General features: G+C 29.4%; 1 protein-coding gene across 1 annotated transcript in view; it reads left to right on the top strand.

The window, feature by feature from the left end:
- The first annotated feature begins 7767 nt into the window (after window positions 1-7767).
- LOC123206246 (PLASMODESMATA CALLOSE-BINDING PROTEIN 3-like) overlaps window positions 7768-20172 on the top strand; it is a 36046-nt gene continuing 23641 nt past the window's right edge. Inside the window, exons 1-2 of the mRNA XM_044623400.1 lie at window positions 7768-8196; window positions 8305-8338. Of these exons, the coding sequence (XP_044479335.1) occupies window positions 7869-8196; window positions 8305-8338 (362 nt within the window). The 5' untranslated portion in view covers window positions 7768-7868. The remainder of the gene's footprint in view (window positions 8197-8304; window positions 8339-20172) is intronic.

Genomic DNA, 20172 nt, shown 5'->3' with positions numbered 1-20172 from the left:
ATAATAGTTGTAATATAACATTTACACTTATATTTTGTTACCTTCTATTCAATTTTTGGGGTGTAATTGTCATTTTTAAATTATTAGGGGTAGACATATTTTTAAAAGACCCTCAAACTTTTTTTATATTTCTAATTACCCCTTAAAATTTTTAAAAACCTCAATATTTTCAAAAATTACAGTTTACCACTAGATATACAATTATACGATAAAAACATTCCTATTTTTGGAAAGAGAAAAAGAAGGTTTAAAAGTGAAAGAAAATGAAAATAAGAGGCTTCTTATTAATTTGAATATTTAAAATGCTCATTTTAATTTTTGTTAATTTAAAGCTACATAATAATTTTGATAAATGATAAAATGAGGATAACATGGTCATATCAATTTCTAACATTGTTGCTTCATCAACAAAGTTAACTTTGAGGGTGAAATGTTATATATGCTTAAATTTGGGTGGAAAAGTTGTATTTATGCCAGTTAGGGGTGAAAACAATGTTTTAAAGCCAAACCTTAGATGTGCAAACGTAAGTCACTCCTTAGAAAATGATAAGTCTCTTTCGTCCAAGTCAATATTTGAAGGGAAATGACCTAAAATGATCAAAATTGAGGGTACCTACTTTGTAGCGTTTTTATGAATATAACTAAAACATTATACTTTAAAGAAAATGTTCATATATAAAGGAACCTTAAATTCATTTCCAACATTGAAATCTCACATATTCATCTTGTATACCCACTAAAACCACACATACTTAGAAGTCTGAATGCATTTTCGACAATTTTACTCAATTTTCAAAAATTAAAATAAGCAAAAAGATTAGTATATTGTTCCTTATCATGATTATTAATTTATAATATTGAGATTTAGCCGTTTTGTAATAGTTTTCTTAGAGTTTGGAGCTCAAGTTCACTAGTTGAACTTTGTGTGAAATACCTTGAATCCTTTGTAATATTCATGAAATTTGTCAATGACTTTGTCTTAGAATAGATGTGGAATCGATTAATGGTAAAATTTGGTTTGAAAATGGAAGATTTAGGATGATTTTCATCACCACATGTGATTTGCAATCACCATGTGAATCACGTGTAGTGACAAATGTTGAAGTTGGGGTAAATTTTTTAAATATTTTTTATCCACGCATGATTTGCATGGTGAAGGTTTTAGGATATTTTCAACCACGTGGGGGTTTTAGGATATGTAAATGGAATGGTGGGTGCTTTTGGCTATTTCCACTATGCACATGGGCGAGGGTAAGGAGGGGGGAAGGGTGGGCGTGAGTGACCATTCAAGGCCATTGAGATGTGATGACCAATATTTGAGTGGTATTGACAGATGAGCAAAAAGAACTTTTCAAAATAATAAGTTTTGGAAAGTTTATTGAGTTACAAGATTCTTGATTTAGTGAAGTATTAGCACACTCCTTTATATTACATGAGGTGGTGAGAGTGAACTTCGATGAGAAGTTATGGTTTATAGTGAACACATTGGACATTCATTTTAGCCCATATGAGTTTGCCTTGATAATAGGCTTTGATTCAATCATCATAAAAAAATCATGCATTATTTTCCCCCTTAGTTGAACAAAGGATTAAAGATACATATTTTGTTAGCAAGATGTTTGTGATGTACAATAACACATGAAAGTGTCTAATAGGAGACCATGGGGGAGGATGACACCAATGTTTGTGAATATAGCGCTACTATATTGTCTTTACATTGGTTTATTATAAGTAAAGATGTACTTTAGATGGTAGATCACCTAGATGGATTTAATTCCTACCAGTGAGGCATATATGTATGAAAAATGACATAAAAATCTACCTACAATTGTATCAGTCAACTGTGCACAAAGTCAGAGTCGATAAAGAGGAAGACCCCTTATACATTTTTATAGTTTAATTGAGTTTTTGTTAGCTTTTTGGGTAGTGTGTTGTCTATTCCCATTAACAATTATTTGTTGAATTGTAACATCCCTCCCTAGTAGTACTACCCACCGAAGGAGAAATGTTACTAATTAATATTCGTAGCGTCTATTTTTTTTCTTTTTAAAAATACTTTACAATAAACGCATCATTAAAAGTGTTTAGGAAGTATTCCAAGAAAACTAAAAATCTGGAAACGAACAAAAGATGTATATACTCATATGAAGACTCATCTGAAAGTATCTGAAAACATGGAGTAATCATATGTAACTGTACCATAATCTCAAAAAGTCAAAAGTCGATAAAAACATGTCATTGTATGCATGTAATATAAACCAGAGATAACCTGCTCCAGCCGGATCTATCTACGCTGACCTGACCCTGCCTCGCAGCTACCTCGATCACCTGTACCTGCAATCAGGAAAGAAAAGGGAGTGAGTGATAAGAACACTCAGTAAGGGGAAAGAATCAAGTAAACTATCCTCTTTTTTTTTTTTTTCTGTTCTAACTCACTTTTGGGACTCAACCTCACATCTTAACCTTTATAAGAGATTGAGGAGATAATTTAGTTCACTCTTTACTATTTGGGTCATACTTTGTCCCATCTGGTGTCTATTTAATACTTTCTGGAAGCTAACTATAGGGATTTGACACTTTTCTAAGCTCAAGCTCTTTTTCTTTCACTACACTATTTCTGAATCTGAATTGAGCTCTACTGCGAGCGGACCCTACTAGGGGTCTATGTCCTACTACGGACGTATCCTACTGCGGACGTGCCCTACTACGGGCGGTGTAGTGTAAAGTGCCCCCTCATAGTTTATAGCATGCATGCGAGTCTTATATCTTACTAATTTCGCTTCCATCTAAATTTATTCATAATTCACCAGACATTACTCTTGGGACGACCCTTGAATCTTGAGTCCCAACCTTTTTTTTTTCTTTTATTTCTTTTCTTTTTCTCTTCTTTCTTTTTTTTTCTTTCCTTTCCTTTCCTTTCCTTTCCTTTCTTTTCTTTTCCTTTCCTTTCTTTTCTTTCTTTTTCCTTTCCAAACTGTGAAATACTGTTTACAGCCCTGTTCATTTGACAGGGCAGCCTTCTTTTTCATACAATTTCACAGTCCAAACGGTTCCTAATTCATACAAGATATATATTGTTGAAAAGAGGATTCAAATAGCTTTCTAACAAGCTATAATAGCACTCATAATTCATTCAATCAGGCAGTCAAAACAGCAGATGAATTCAGTGGCAAAAACTGCCTCCCCTGTTTATTTGATAAAGCAGTCCTTGTGGTTCATGCAATATTTAACAATTCAAATTATCCCCAATTCATACAATCTATATATCACTGAAAAGAGAATTCAAAGAGCTTTCCAACGAGATATAATAGCACTCATGATTCCATAAATAAGGCAGTCAAAACGTGAGATAAACTCAGTGACAAAACTGCCTCCTCTGTTTATTTAGTAAAACAGTCCTTTCGGTTTATACAATCTTTAACAATCCAAATGATCTCTAATTCATACAAGCTATATATCATTGGAAAGAGAATTCAAAGAGCTTTCCAACGAGATATAATAGCACTCATGATTCCATAAATAAGGCAGTCAAAACGTGAGATAAACTCAGTGACAAAACTGCCTCCTCTGTTTATTTAGTAAAACAGTCATTTCGGTTTATACAATCTTTAACAATACAAATGATCTCTAATTCATACAAGCTATATATCATTGGAAAGAGAATTCAAAGAGCTTTCCAACAAGATATAATAGAACTCATAATTCATCAGATAAGACAGCCAAAATATGGGACGAACTCAGTGGCAAAAACTGTAAATATTATGCAACTTTCTGCCATGAACAAAATCACATACATAGACATCCCAAATGGCAAAACAATATCCCTCAACATCAAAATCAACATTTATAACATAGATCTAAGGAACCAAAAGCCTAAAACATGTCACATATCAAGGATGATATCCCTTACCTTGTTTCAAGCCAAATCTTTGTAAGTTGGCTTCCTTCTCCTTGTTTTGTTTCCTTTATCACCAAGATCACTTTAAATCAATACCAAAACACACTAACATATTCACATAACATGCATATAAACATAGATGAAAGGAGAAGGAAGGAGATCTTTGGTTACCAAAGCTTCCAAGGTGCTTCTCTTTTTTTCTTTTTATTTTATCTTCCAATATCTCTTCAATTTCTTCCTTTGGCTTCACAAAACAAAAGAAAAGAACATGAAGGGAGGCTGGCTGCTGGAGCTTTTTACGGAAGAAGATGCAAAATGATGGAAAAGTCTTCTCTTTCTCTTTATATAATAAGCCTTATCTCTTTCTCTTTTTCTTTTTGTCTTTTTCCTTTTCTTTTCTTTTTTTTTTTTCTTTTTCTTTAGGTATATATATATAAACACATATACATGTAAAACAAATATATGTACTTAAAATGGGAAATATCTCTAAATAGAGTCAAAAGACATAAATACCCCTGGAACATACCTGAGGGTATTACATGAATAACATGGTAATAATATGTGAATAACACTTTTAAATTATTATTGCAGCATTGAATATATGAGACATTAGAAAGTTGGGTAGATTTGATGTCATTCTTAACAATACCAATACCATAGATGATAAGGTGGCACACTAGTGACATCACAAGTTGTGGTGACTTTAGAACTATTTTTGATGGAGACCCGACAAGCAAATTTTAATTATTGGATGTTATTTGTTTTAATTTATTTTATATTTTGATATGCAAGTATTGACTTAATGATAACAACGAAAAGTATAACGTTAATTTCTTATTAGTTGTATCTCTGTCAGAGAAGGGCCAAACTTGATATAGAAAAATCATTGAGTACATGGGCATGACATATGCCTACATTATGGTTTCACCATCCACTTCATCTATTGATATGGGTGGTTCACCATTGGTAGATGATTTCCTCCCACATGTGAGATAGAGTATTCACCACCTAAGTTTGCACCTAAGCTCTTAGCTGTTAAGCCCTCAACGCCTAAGCCCTTAGCAATTGAGTCCTAAGCTCATAAGCCCTGATCATATGAACTCGTTGCATATGATCATGTTAAACTTGACATCAGAGAAGCCTTCATTATCAAATTCTTGTTTAGGATTGAACTCAACATCATCATCTTGTACATAATTATGCGACTCTACCCCTTATAAACCAACATCCTCTTAAACATCATTTTGTGAATATAGAACATCATAGTTGATGGTTTCTAGAGATGCATTTCTAGATTTAGTGATACTTGTCACATAAACTAGAATGCACTCTCTCAATTGGTGAGAAAGACCAATAAAACAATCAATATCTTCATCATCTACAATCTTGATAGGTTTCTTACTCTTGATATTTGTTGGTTTCATGCTTATCTGAATATTAGTCCACTTATGATCAATACGAAGATGTTTGCTTACCAGTCGAACTAATCCCTCGTGTCGTGTTTGCAAGGATTTTTGCCACTTTCTTATTGCCACTAACATATCCCATGCTATTATCATCTCTCTGTATGCATTCCCCTCCATACTGAAACCAAACAATATCAAAACTTGTTGTTTTGATCAATTCTACAATAGAATTATTCATAACAAAATTTACCAGAATTTTCATAACTAAATCTATAAATAATCTTAAAAGTATTAATTTACCCCTTGCAAAGTCAAATATCATTCTATCCACTGCATGCTTAAATACCATTTTACTCGTTAGTAAAATATCCTACTAACCTCTATTCAAACTAAACAATAATAAAATAATAAAACTCATCATGGGATTTAAGGTTTAACATTTTACTTGAAATATTAAGGTTTTAGGGGTTTGGCGTTTAATGCTATAGTGTTTTGGGTTTTAGGGTCTAAGGTATCAATCTCCGCATGGTAATCTATTGATTTACACTTTACATGGCAAAATATTCGTTTACCCCTCACATCATCACCCATACTAATCTTTCTTAATTATGTACTATTTAGTATAGAGATTAGGGGTTTAGGGTATAAGGTATCAATTTAACCCCCACATGGTAATATATTTATTTACACATCGCATTGTAAAATATTAGTTTACTCTCATATTGTCAAATATTAATTTAAACCAATACTGATTTTTCTAATGTATTATTTAAGGTTTAGAGTTTTAGTTAAGAGAGTTTGAGTTTAAGGCATTAAGGTCTAAGATGTCAGTTTCTCCCCTGTAAAGTAATACATTGATTTACACCTTGCATGATAAAATATCAGTTTACCCCCCACATCTTCAAATATCAATTTACACCCATATTGATCTTTCATATGTATCATTTTGTAACTAAAGTATCCGAAATTATATAATTAAATATACCAGTATAATCTTAAAAAAAAATACAAATATTGAAAAATATCAATTTTACCCCTTTATGATAAAATATCAATTACGCCCATATAAAAGTTTTCTATATATGGTAGCAATTTTATAATTAAAAGTACAAAATATACTTTTTAAAAAATTGATACAAAATTAAAAAAATATCAATTTACCCTTACACAATAAAATATTGATTTGCTCCACAAACGACAAAATATCATAAAACCCTCTATATGATAAAATATAAAATAACCCCACATTGTAAAAAATGAAAAATCGTTGTATTTTTTTTTATTAGAAAGATATCATTTCAATCTTCATTACTGTTCTTGATTTTGAAACACTATAAAACTTATCAAATGATTTAACACATCACAAAACAATACACAATCAACAAATAAATGAAAATTTTAATTAATATTCATATAAATACCACAATATAACAATCTTCCTCCCTTGAATTCAAAATTACGAAATTAAAATTTGGGTGTGAATGTAAAATAAGAACTTTCAAATTTTGTGGGATTTGCTTGTGAGATATATATATTGGTATAAGGTTAGGGCTTATAATTTAGATATTAAATTAAGGGTTTTAATTGAATCATTATAATCTCTAAAAGTTAATCAATTTGTTTGACGCCCTTTAATTTTGATAATTTTAATTATTTTCCTTTTTTAAAAAATAACATTAAGGGTTAATAATAACAATATGAAAAGTACATACTTTTTGTCCAACGGAATTTACTTTACAAATTACGAGTGATTATAATTTAATTCAAATTATAAAATTAAATCAATTATTTAAAAATTACGGTTTGATTTATAAAATGATTGAGTTTGGATTGATAAATTTTTTAATAGTTTTTAATTTTAGTTATACTTGAAACGATTTTCAAACTGAACCACACTATTAACCATATTTAAAAAAAACATATATATTTGACAATATTTTTTAATAAGTAATTTGATATATAATTTGTTTTTTTTATTTATTATATAATTTTTTTTAAATATATATTGTATATATATTTCATATTTACTTTACATATTTATATTATATTAAATAAATTTTTAATTTTATTAATTTTATTAAATAATATATATTAAGTGAATGATTTAAATAAATTTAAACAGTTAACTAAATCAAATCAAACCATATATTTTTAGTTTCCTTTAGTTTAAAGAATTTTAAATAAGTTTTTTTGTTTAGTTTAAAAAGACTTTTAAACCGCGTGAAACCGAACAACACAAACCCCTGCTACATATACACTCTTCATATCTTTAAGGGTATAATTGTCCATTCATATCCAAGCTAGCAGGGACCTCAGAATTACACGGAAAAAGCAAAATAGCTGTCCTCAACAAACAAACACCTAAAAAGGCTGAAACAAGAACAAATCCATTACGTGGGATATTCAACTAAGATAAGAGCAACCAAAAGTAAAAGTGAAACGCAAAAACAGAAATATAAATTTAAAGAAACCACTAGACTCTCTCATACTCCCCCTTCTCTCTTCCTTTACTAACCAAGCTTCCTAATTCAGAGACTCCACCTATAACTTTCTCCTCATTCTCCATGGCACCAACACGCTCAGAGCCGTTACAGTTCTATTTCTGCATGGCCACGATCATCATGGTGGCCACCATTGTTGAAGCTCAAGAAAACATCAACTGGTGCGTTGCCAGAAGTGATGCGAGCAACCAGATGCTGCAAACGGCTCTGGACTTCGCTTGCGGTGCTGGTGCAGACTGCAATCCCATTCTGCCCAATGGCCTCTGCTACCTTCCCAACACCATCCAGGCTCACGCTTCTTACGCCTTCAATAGTTACTTTCAGAGAAAGGGCATGGCGCCCGGCTCCTGTGACTTTAATGGCACTGCCACCGTTGCTATAACTGATCCCAGTTTCCTTCTCTCCATCCCCTTCTTACACTTTTTGGTCTAATTTTTTCTAGTGTTCTGTGGGTTAATGTTTGTTTTTGCCTTTTTTATTTGCTTTGGTTGTGGTATAGGTTACGGATCTTGTGTTTATCCATCTTCAATAAGGTATGTTTATTCTCACTTAAATGTTTTTTATTTTGTTTGCTTCTTAAAGAGAAAATTTACTATAACTTAAGCACGCAAGTAACTTGGTTATGTTCTTTATTGGATTCTTTAGCATCATGTCACCTGGTTTCTTTTTCCTCATCTCATTTGGTCTCTTGGGTAAATTGGGACTGATAATTTTAATCAAAATATGAGCGTATATCTTTTGGGGAAATTGAAATTTTTACCACTATTTTATTCCTTGTATACAAAAATGTCACCTATCCTAAAGCTTAAACATATATACCACAAAAGTAACCAACTTTTCCAAAATACCTCTCTTTAATCTTTCATGCATATATTCTCTTTTTTCTTCTCTGTTACTTTTTTTTCTCTTCTTCCTTTTCTTTCAAAGTGATAAATGAATCACTGTTTTTTCTTCTTCATCTTAAAAAACAAAAGAAAGAAGGAAAATACTGAATTCTTCAAAGTAAGGATAATAAAAAAAAAGAGCAACCCACAAAAAAACTCAACCACATCCACTTTATACGTTTAACTGGAAAAAAAGTTACCATCGAAGAAGGTCATTTAGTAGGATTTAACTAAAAAAAAAATAGCATTTAAGGATTAAAACTGAAAAAAAAAATTTACGTTTAACTAAAAAAAAAATAAAAACGTTGACGTGAAATTCTGGGTATTAAAGGTTGGCGTTAACGCCAACCCTTGGCGTTATGCCAACCCTTATATGTATAGATAATATTATAATATTAATTATTATTATATTAATATAATATATAATATATTAATATTATATAATATAATATTATATAATATAATATATTATATTATAATATATATTTATAATTATATATTATATATAATAAAATATATAAAAAATATTATATTATATTATTCTTAATATATAAGTTAAAGCAGGGTTGGCGTTAATTTATTCTCTGCAAGATTCTTCTGCGATATTCTCTTACTTCTCTGCAATATTCTCATGCTTCTGCAATCAAATTTAGCAAGGATTTAGGGTGGGCCCACCGTTGCATAAAATACAAAAATAATTGTTATAAAAAACGAAAAGGGTTGGCAGCATGCTTCTCCAATCAAATTTAGCATGGATTTAGGGAGGGCCCACCGTTGCATAAAATACAGAAATAATACTTATAAAAAACAAAAAGGGTTGGCATTGCCACCAACCCTTATTTAATTGTTTAATTTTATTAAGGGTTGGCCACGCCAACCCTTTTTGTTTTTTATAGCATACCGCCAACCCTTGCTTTAATGTATTGCATTTTATTATTGTTTTTGTTAGCCTATCATTTTTTATTATTGTCTTCGTTAGCCCAGACCGTGTTTCAATAAAACAATGTGTTAAATACACCATACAAACAATAACATATTGACATCATTCGAACAATGATAAAATACACCATACAAACAAAATATTATAATTACATCATTCAAATAATAATAAAATGACATCATTCAAATAATAATAAAATACACATTTCAATCAATAATAAAATACATCTTTCAAACAATAATAAAATGACATCCAATTCATATGCATGCCCATCCATCCATGCTTTAATCGAAATCCTCGAAGCCTACATTGTCACATTCCAATTGAATTGAATAAATACAATCAATTTAGTAAAGTTTGCTGACATATAAATAAACTCATAAACACTAAATACTTACTGAGGGCCCTTCCTTGGAATATGGTTGTAGTCACGCGCTTTCTTAACCTCTTGGAATGTGTTGATGTGAAATTAAATGGCTGATCTTGGGCAAGGTATTCCATAAACATGAATAAAAAAATGCCACAGTCTCCGTTTCCAACATCCTGTTTATGGATCTTCCACCGACATTACAATACAGGTGTGTTCGTGATGTGCCAAAACAGGATGTTGGAAACGGAGACTGTGGCATTTTTTTATTCATGTTTATGGAATACCTTGCCCGAGATCAGCCATTTAATTTCATATCAACACATTCCAGGAGGTTAAGAAAGCGCGTGGCTATAACCATATTCTAAGGAAGGGCCCTCAGTAAGTATTTAGTGTTTATGAGTTTATTTATATGTCAGCAAACTTTACTAAATTGATTGTATTTATTCAATTCAATTGGAATGTGACAATGTAGGCTTCGAGGATTTCGATTAAAGCATGGATGGATGGGCATGCATATGAATTGGATGTCATTTTATTATTGTTTGAAAGATGTATTTTATTATTGATTAAAATGTGTATTTTATTATTATTTGAATGATATCATTTTATTATTATTTGAATGATGTAATTATAATATTTTGTTTGTATGGTGTATTTTATCATTGTTCGAATGATGTCAATATGTTATTGTTTGTATGGTGTATTTAACACATTATTTTATTGAAACACGGTTTGGGCTAACGAAGACAATAATAAAAAATGATAGGCTAACAAAAACAATAATAAAATGCAATACATTAAAGCAAGGGTTGGCGGTATGCTATAAAAAACAAAAAGGGTTGGCGTGGCCAACCCTTAATAAAATTAAACAATTAAATAAGGGTTGGTGGCAATGCCAACCTTTTTTTTTTTTATAAGTATTATTTTTACATTTTATGCAACAGTGGACCCTCCCTAAATCCATGCTAAATTTGATTGGAGAAGCATGTCGCAACCCTTTTTGTTTTTTATAACAATTATTTCTGTATTTTATGCAACGGTGGGCCCACCCTAAATCCTTGCTAAATTTGATTGCAGACGCATGAGAATATTGCAGAGAAGAAAGAGAATATTTCAGAAGAATCTTGTAGAGAATAAATTAACACCAACCCTTGCTTTAACTTATATATTAAGAATAATATAATATAATATTTTTTATATATTTTATATATAATTATAATGATATATTATAATATATTAAATATATTATATTATATATTAATATATAATATAATTATAATTATAATATATAATATATTATAATATATATTATATAATATAATATATAATATATAATATATTATATATTATATATAATATATAATATATAATATTATAATAATATATATAATATTTTATATTATAATATATAATATAATATAATATATAATAATTATGTTATATATTATATTAATATAATAATATAATATATTATAATATTATATATTATATTATATAATATTATAATATAATATAATATTATAATATATAATATTAATATATTATATTATATAATATTATAATATAATAATAATATATAATATATTGTATTAATATAATAATATTATTTAATAATATATATTATAATATTAATATTAATATTATAATATTATCGGTACATATAAGGGTTGGCGCCAACCCTTATATGTACATATATTAAGGGTTGGCGCGTTAACGCCAAGGGTTGGCGTTAATGCCAACCTTTAATACCCAAAATTTCAAGCCAACGTTTTTATTTTTTGTTTTTTCAGTTTTAATCCTTAAATGCTAATTTTTTTTTTAGTTAAATCCTACTAAATGATCTTCTTTGAAGGTCATTTTTTTTCCAGTTAAACGTATAAAGTGGATGTGGTTGAGTTTTTTTGTGGGTTGCTTTTTTTTTTTTATTATCCTTACTTTAAAGAATTCTTAATTTGAAGAATTCAGTATTTTCCTTCCTTCTTTTGTTTTTGAAGATGAAGAAGAAAAGAGAGTGATTCCTTTATCACTTTGAAAGAAGAGGAAGAAGGGAGAAAAAGGTTGTAGAGAAGAAGAGAGAGAATATATGCATGAAAGATTAAAGAGGGGTATTTTGAAAAAGTTGATTACTGTTGTGGTATATATGTTTAAGCTTTAGGATAGGTAGTATTTTTGTATATACGAAATAAAATAGTGATAAAAATTTCAATTTCTCCTATCTTTTGATTCTTTTCTATATATCGTTGTAGCTTCCTCTATATTTTGTATGTTCCTAGAGAGGGCAGAAAAGTCAAAGTTGTTTTTTTACTGTGTTAAGTTTTTACGAATGCGTTACATTGTTATTGTGCTTGATTGAGTTGATTGGTGCTCAATCTATCACTGTTGATTTGAAGATACGATTGTGTCACTTCTCGATCACGAGGTCTTTCCCTTCTTTTGATATCTTGGGGACTGTTTGGTGCATATGGAGTATTAATTAGGATGGATGAACATTTTGCGTTTAAATTTTTTGACAAATTTTTTATGAATTTATATTTCTAAGGAAATTTAATATTTATTTCAACAATATCTTTATTCTTTAATAATTATCTTTCCTTTTTCAGTAATATTTTTTTAGATACTATTTTTCTTCGATAATATTTTTTAATAATATATTTTAATATCATTATATTAATTATAAGTTTAATAATTTACATATAAATCAAAACATTTATAAATTTGTTATGAAACAGATTGATTTTTTTAATTATTCATATGTCTATATCAAAATAAAAAACGAAAATAAATGCTAGTGCAAGTGTGACGTGATATAAAATTTTTCTAACCTAAATCGAAGCACTTGTGGTTTGTTTAAAAAAATTAATTGATTGATTAAAAAAATGATAGAGATGATATATATACTTGGATTTGATGATCAATAGGTTGACGTAGGTGATAATATTTTAAAATATATTGGTAGAGTTGAAACATTAGTTTTAATTGATAAAAAAAATCAATTATAATGGATTTTGTATAAACAGTGTCTTTGTTTGGGTATTGATCGAAGTTGTAATGAAATAAAAATTTATATGTCAAATTCAATAAAGTTTAGTAATTTGTCATATTTGTTAAAAGATGACTATGATTTTTGGAGCATGATGAAGCTATTTAGATCACACAAAAGATCTTTGTTATTTCTTGAAGTGGTGACACGCCTAATTGAAGTCAAAATCAACTATGAATAATAACATCAAAAACCATAACAAGGGGTTCATCGATCCCCATTAATTGAAGTTTACACTTCGGATAAAATATATATGTAATTGGAAAGTGTGCCAAAAAATATCAAGGTAAATGTGAACTTTCATCATGATGATGTTGAGGTTGGGGTTAGCTTGTTTTTTTCATCTTGAGATTAGACGCATGATGGAAGATCCTATAATTGTTATGAGGTACATTCGAAGGATGTTATCAGATAGAAGATTTATTTATAGATGATTTTCACTTTGATGAAAAAAAAAAAAGAATATGAAGATTGTGATGATAATGGTGGTGATAGTGATGATGGCGGTGATGATAATAGTGGTAGTGATGAGAATGGTGGTGTTGAAGGGGGTAGTGATGTAGGGGTTAGTCCATCAGGGATAATGGAGGAAAGTTTATTTCACATTGCTCAAATACATCACAGGTCCAATTCCATTAAGATGCAAGTTTCAAATCCATTTTTCGGTGGTCTAAAGCCTTATATAAATATAGAAAATGCGAGAATTAAAATTCATGTAACTACATCATGAGATGAGAGATTCAAAGTGAAAGATCAGTTTGCTTGTAAACGGGTTTTAATGGATACGTTACATAGGGATATATTAAAAAATGGTTATTGATTCAAGATTTCAAATTCAAACAAAAAAAAAGATGAGATATAAAATGTGTGCATCAACAATGCAAATAGAAAGTAAGAGGTGAAGTTAAGTAATAATGATATTTTTATGTTATGAAAGTTGGGAACGTATAGTTGTCCTTGAGATGTCATAAGACTTTATCATAGTAAACTAATATGATTATGTATCAAACAAATAATCAATAAATAAAAATTTTGACAACATTTTTCCAGTATTTTATGCATCTCTCTGTATTAAACAAATAACATATAAAAAGACACTATAATATATGCATTTAATTCACCTAAACTTTAACTACAACCAAATATCAATAACAAATAATCAAATTGTTGATTACAAACAATTATAAGTATCATAATTTAAATAAATAACAATATAATATCAATCAGTATAATATAAATAACAATTATCTATAATGTGAAAAACAATCATCTAGAGTGTGAATTACCCTCATGTTTCCAAATCTTCGATGTCACAATGCAACACATTGAGGTGACGTTTTTAGTAGAAAAATCAATTTATCCTCTTGTGGCAAGGTATTCTAAAATTAAAACTACAAATATTCCATAATCATTAGATGTTGTGGTCTGTAGGGGTACTTCAATATATCATGTGATTATTAATGACTCCATCTTTGTCTCTACACTTTTAACCTCTTAGTAATTAGTTGCACTGATAATGGATGGAAGGTGATAATATCATGTCATTATCTGGAAGAACCTTTGTATAGACTCAAAAAATTTGTTGATGAGTCAAAAACAATTAAAGTTTATGTATTTAGGTCTAGTTTATCATATGTCCAATGTTGACAATCATAATTGATTGGAATGTATAATTGTGATAATAACAATCACTTCGTTATTAGTGTGATGAATATGTGTAAGGTTAATAAAATTAAAAATTAATATAAATTATTATGTGTTAAACCATGCTCATATGAGCCTATGAGATATAGCCTTAATCTAGGGCTAAATAATTTATTCTTTTCATTGGGTTTAGTAGCAATCACGATCATTAATAATTATCAAGTTTAGCTTCTTACCAATTCTTTATTTTTGGGGGTAACCACCCATCAAAAGACGTTTCAACGTATCCACTTAACAGATGAGAATGCGTGTCGTAACACGATTAAGTAGTTATTAATATGTTGAAACAATAATATTATAAATATAGTGAGGTAATTAATAATATAATAATAATATGACGAAGATATAATCTCCTATGTTGGGTCAAAATTATATATCTAATCTATTAGCCATTGATTATCTTCACATAGTGTGTTTTGCCATTCTTTTTTTTTCCATGATCTATTCAAAAAAGTAGTTATTATGGTGTCTTTGTTTGTCCCCATACCATTGTAAAAATTTCATCATATTATTTTTTTCCCTTTTCGGATGCAACGGTAAAAAAAATTTGTGCACCTGTTGCTGTCTCAGTGGGTCAGTATACGGGTTTTGAAAATGAATGATCATTCTTTATAATTCTTCCCTATAATGTCTTACTAGTACCAAATCGATGTTGTATTGGAGTTTCCATTTCAGGGGTAGTAGGGTCCTGGGCACCTGTATCTTCACATCCAGAGAACTCAATTATGACCTCGGTTATCTTGTTTTATATTATAAGGAAAAATATTACTAGTTGTAGGAAAAAAAATATAACTAGTTAATCTTACAAATTGTGCATAATAAATAATTATTGGAAAAAACGTATTTCTTTTGTTGGGGTTGCATAGTATATACGTTAGAGTTTTATTAATTTTGTTTTGAGCGACACTTAATGCTCGATGAAGTTTTCAAGTCGCTCATCAACTTTGTCCATAAAACCTTTGGAGAAGCTTCTAAAGTCGATTGACTTTGTCTTCAACTATTGATACAGATGTGATAAGTGCTATATAGGGTGTGTTTTTTTGGTTGTTCGAGGAGATAACGTGACATGATTGCGTACAGGTGGACATGATATGACGAGACTGCGTATAGGTGCATTCTTTCGATGTTTGCGTATAGGAGTACTCTGGTATTGTAAATGATGAGATTGGATTTCTGTAGGAAATCATATAGTGTACGATTATTATTAGGTTCTTCTCTGTCACCAATGTAATCCATGATATCTTTGTAGCATAATGATTCCTTCTCAATCATAAACAAAATTAAAAAAAGAGTCACAACATCCTATCAAATATGACAAATTTTAGTTTAAAAAATAATAGTTATTTTTATATATAATGTTATAAATCGTAATAACGTGTCTAAGAAGTCCCAAAGTGTGGTAAACATCCTTCTACCATACGCTTTAAAATTCTTTCATCTCAACATTCAGGGGACACTGTTTTTAGACTTACAAACTATAAACCCTTAAATTGCTCAGAGTTTCATATATTTACAACTATAATATTGAAAATACATCATTAGTTTTATATAATTAGTCATAAAATGTAAGTACAAAATAACCATTATCATAATACTTAGGGTGTTTGGAATGCTACTACATATTCCATCATCCCATAAGATAACACTGAGATACCCTTTTTATATGGTGGATATGCGTTCAAAATTTTATCATACTTTTTCTTTATCACCACATTCATACATTCTGTTGTCATCCTTCAAACAATTGTTCCTTATGGATATTTATTAAACACACTCTAATCATTAACTAGATCAATGATACTTTTCGATATGACTTTCCTACTATTTGATTCTATCAATCTATAATAGAGCAAATATAGGTAGCTATTTTTACCACATTTTCTTCATTGTTCTATGCATTCTCTTTTAAAATTTTGCGCAGATCATTGTATGACATATGTTTGACACTTGGAAAGTACTTTTTACTCAACTATGCTTCCCTTATTGTAATATAATCACTTGTATTCATCTTTTATTAAATTTCAACCCTGTTATTATAGCAAACTCAACAGAGTTAAATTTACAGTCCACTCATTCAATCTAAACTAAAAAACCTCTCCCAACACTCCCCTATTAACTTGTCAAAAGAGTACACAATACATCAAAGTCGAGTTATATTTATGAATTTTAAGATCTAAAATTGGTTCAAAACAACTTTTCCTGAACATTTCTTTCTAACAAAGATTAAGATTAGTTCTTATATGCATGAATGTTTCTACGTAACTTTGAATTTTTAAAGTAGCCATTGAGTTATGAGTATCACTATGCCACATTTTTTTAGGCTAATAATTAATTGAAATTCTCTAAAAAAATAAATATTTGTAATGTTAATCCATTATAATGAAAAAAACCATTTTGTGAACAATGCGAATAGGAGTGTGAGTGACTATAAGTGCGAGTGTGAGTGACTATAAGTGCAAGTGCGAGTGAGTATAAATGCAATTAGAATTCGACTTGCTTCTTTGTTAATGACAACATAATAAAAAATTTGATCAAAATATGCATACCACTATTCGTAAAATAAATCATTACAACCTACAAACCCTAAACCAAACACAACATTAAAATTGAAACTTTAAACCATTCCAAACTTAACAAGTGAAAGAATTAGTCTTACCTTAGATGACGTTATCGAATGTTATTGTGTTTGTTGATGTTTGAAATATAAGAAATGAAGTCATTGTTACTTTGTTATGTATTCCGATTGCAAGATTGTAATGTTGTTTACAAAGAGAAATGTTTTAGTATTTTTTTAGATTCTGAATATAAGGGTAGAATGTATATTTCACATATATTTTGTTTATAAATGTAAGTGTCTCAAATGTTTGTCAAAAAATGTTTAATCAAAATTTTTTTTACCTATTTTAATTAATATCTTGGTATGTCTTGTCATTTAGTTTTCTTGGAATATTAATTGAAATAGGCAAAAAACTTTCTGATTAAGTGTTTTTAGGTAAACATTTGGGACACTTATATTTATAAGTAAAATATAGGTAAAATACTCATTCTACTCTTCTATCCAAAATTTAATAAAACTAAAACATTTCATTTTCTAAGCAATATCACAGTCTCGAAGTTGGAACATATAACAAAGTAACAACGACTTCATTTCTTACATTTCGAGGATCGACAAACACAATAACATTCGACAATGTTCTCTAAGGTAAGTTTGATTCCTTGGCTTGTTAGGTTTGAAATGGTTTAGGGTTTTGATTTTAGTGTTGCATTTAGTTTAGGGTTTATAGGTTGTGATGATTTATTTTGTAAACAATCGTATGTATATTTTGGTTGGATTTTTAATCGTGTTGTTGTTGATAAAGAAGAAAATTAGATTCTAGCTATATTTGCACTAGCACCCGTACTCGTAGTCTCTCACACTTGTAATCAGTCTCTTGCACTCGCAGTCACTCATACTTGCATTATTCATAGAATGATTTTTTTTTTTCATTTAAATGGATTAACCTTGCAAATGTTTGTTTTTTTTAGGAAATTTTAGTTAATCATCAGCTTGGGAAAAGACGATATATTAATATGCATAACTTCATGGCTACTTTAAAAGTTTGAACTCACGTAGTAAAGCATATAAGGAAAGTTATTTTGGATAATTTTTAGATCTTGAAATGCATTGTGTACTTTTTCAACAAGTTAAGAAGAGAGTGTTGCAAGAGGTATTTTGTTTTTAAACTGAATAAGGTGGACTGTAGATTTGACCTTGTTGAGTTTGCTATAATAACATGATTGAAATTTAGTAGAGAGATGGGTATGAGTGATTTTGTTATGGCGGGGGAAGCATAGTTGAGAGAGGTATTTTTCAGGTGCCAAATATGTGTTGTATGGTGGTTTGTGCAAAGTTTTTAAAGAGAAGACATGAGGAAACAATGATGAAGATGTGGTGAAAATAGCTACCCTATATTTGCTCCATTACAAACTGATGTGATTAGATAATAGTTAGGTTATATTAGAAAACATCTTTTGTCTAGTTGATGATTGAGATACGTTTAATAGATAACCATAAGGGACAATCATTTGGAGGATGGCGATAAAGTATATAAGTCAGGTAATAAAGAAGAAATATGATGAAGTTTTAAAAGCATATTCATCGTATAAAAAGGATATCTCAGTGTTATCTTATAGGATAATGAGATATGAAGTGACATTTTGGGTATCTTTAGTATTAAGATAATGATTATTTTGTTATTATATTTTATAACTGATTATGTAAAACTAACAACATATTTTCAATATTATAGTTGTGGATATATGAAACTCTAAACAATCTAGGGGTCTTGTAGTTTGTAAGTCTAGAGACAGTGTCCCTCGAATATTGAGATGAAAGAGTTTTGAAGGCTTAGGGTAGAAGGATATTGACCACATCTTTGGGGCTTCTTAGCTACATTATTTCAATTTATAAAATTATATGTGAAAATAATTATTATTTTTTAGCATAAAATTTGTCATATTTAATAAGATGCCATGACTTCAATTTTGATTCCATTTATGGTTTAGAGAGAATTATCATGGTATAGAGATATTGTGGATTACTTTAGTGACGAAGAAGAAACTAATAATGATCGTATCCTTGTAAGATCCCTTGTAGAAATCCAATCTCCTCATTTATAATATCAAAGTATCCTTGTACGCAGACATTAAGGATTGCACTCATATGCAGTCTTGTCATGTCATCTTATTGACCAATTGAAGAAACACCCCATCATGTAGCTCCTACCATATCTGCATTGACAGTTAAACACAAAGTTGATCAACTTTAAGAACTTTTCCGAGGGTTTATGAACAAAGTTGACGAACGACTTGAAAATTTAGATGAGCGTCAAGCATTGCTTAAAACAAAATTGGTAGAGCTCCAACTTATGTACTATACAACCCTAATGGAAAAGGTAAGTTTTTTCCAATGGTTATTTATTATTTACAATTTGTAAGATTAACTAGTTATATTTTTTCTAATAACTAGTAATATTTTTCGTTATAATACAAGACGAGTCAATTGAACTCATAATTGAGTTCTTAGGTCATTTGGATGTAGGTTCTAGATGTCTACTACCCTTGCAATGAAAACTTTGATATAATGTCAATCTCATATCCATAGGCATTACGGAAAAGGATTGTAAAGAAGGGTTCACTTTAGTGCCCGCATACTAATCATTGAGGCAGCGACGTGAGTGAGAAGGTTTTTGATCATCACATTTGGATGGAAAAAAAGATAATATGATAAAATTTGTGCAGTGGTACAGACACAAATGAAGATGCCACAACAACAACTTTTTTGAATAGAGCGTAAAAAAAAATGGTTGAACACTCTGTGTGAAAATAATCAATGATTAATAGATTAGGTACATGATTTCGAAACCATATGAGAGATATGTGTTGAATCT

This window comes from Mangifera indica, unplaced genomic scaffold (assembly GCF_011075055.1).
Source record: "Mangifera indica cultivar Alphonso unplaced genomic scaffold, CATAS_Mindica_2.1 Un_0029, whole genome shotgun sequence".
Lineage (NCBI taxonomy): Eukaryota > Viridiplantae > Streptophyta > Magnoliopsida > Sapindales > Anacardiaceae > Mangifera > Mangifera indica.
This window is presented reverse-complemented; position numbering and strand designations above follow the sequence as displayed.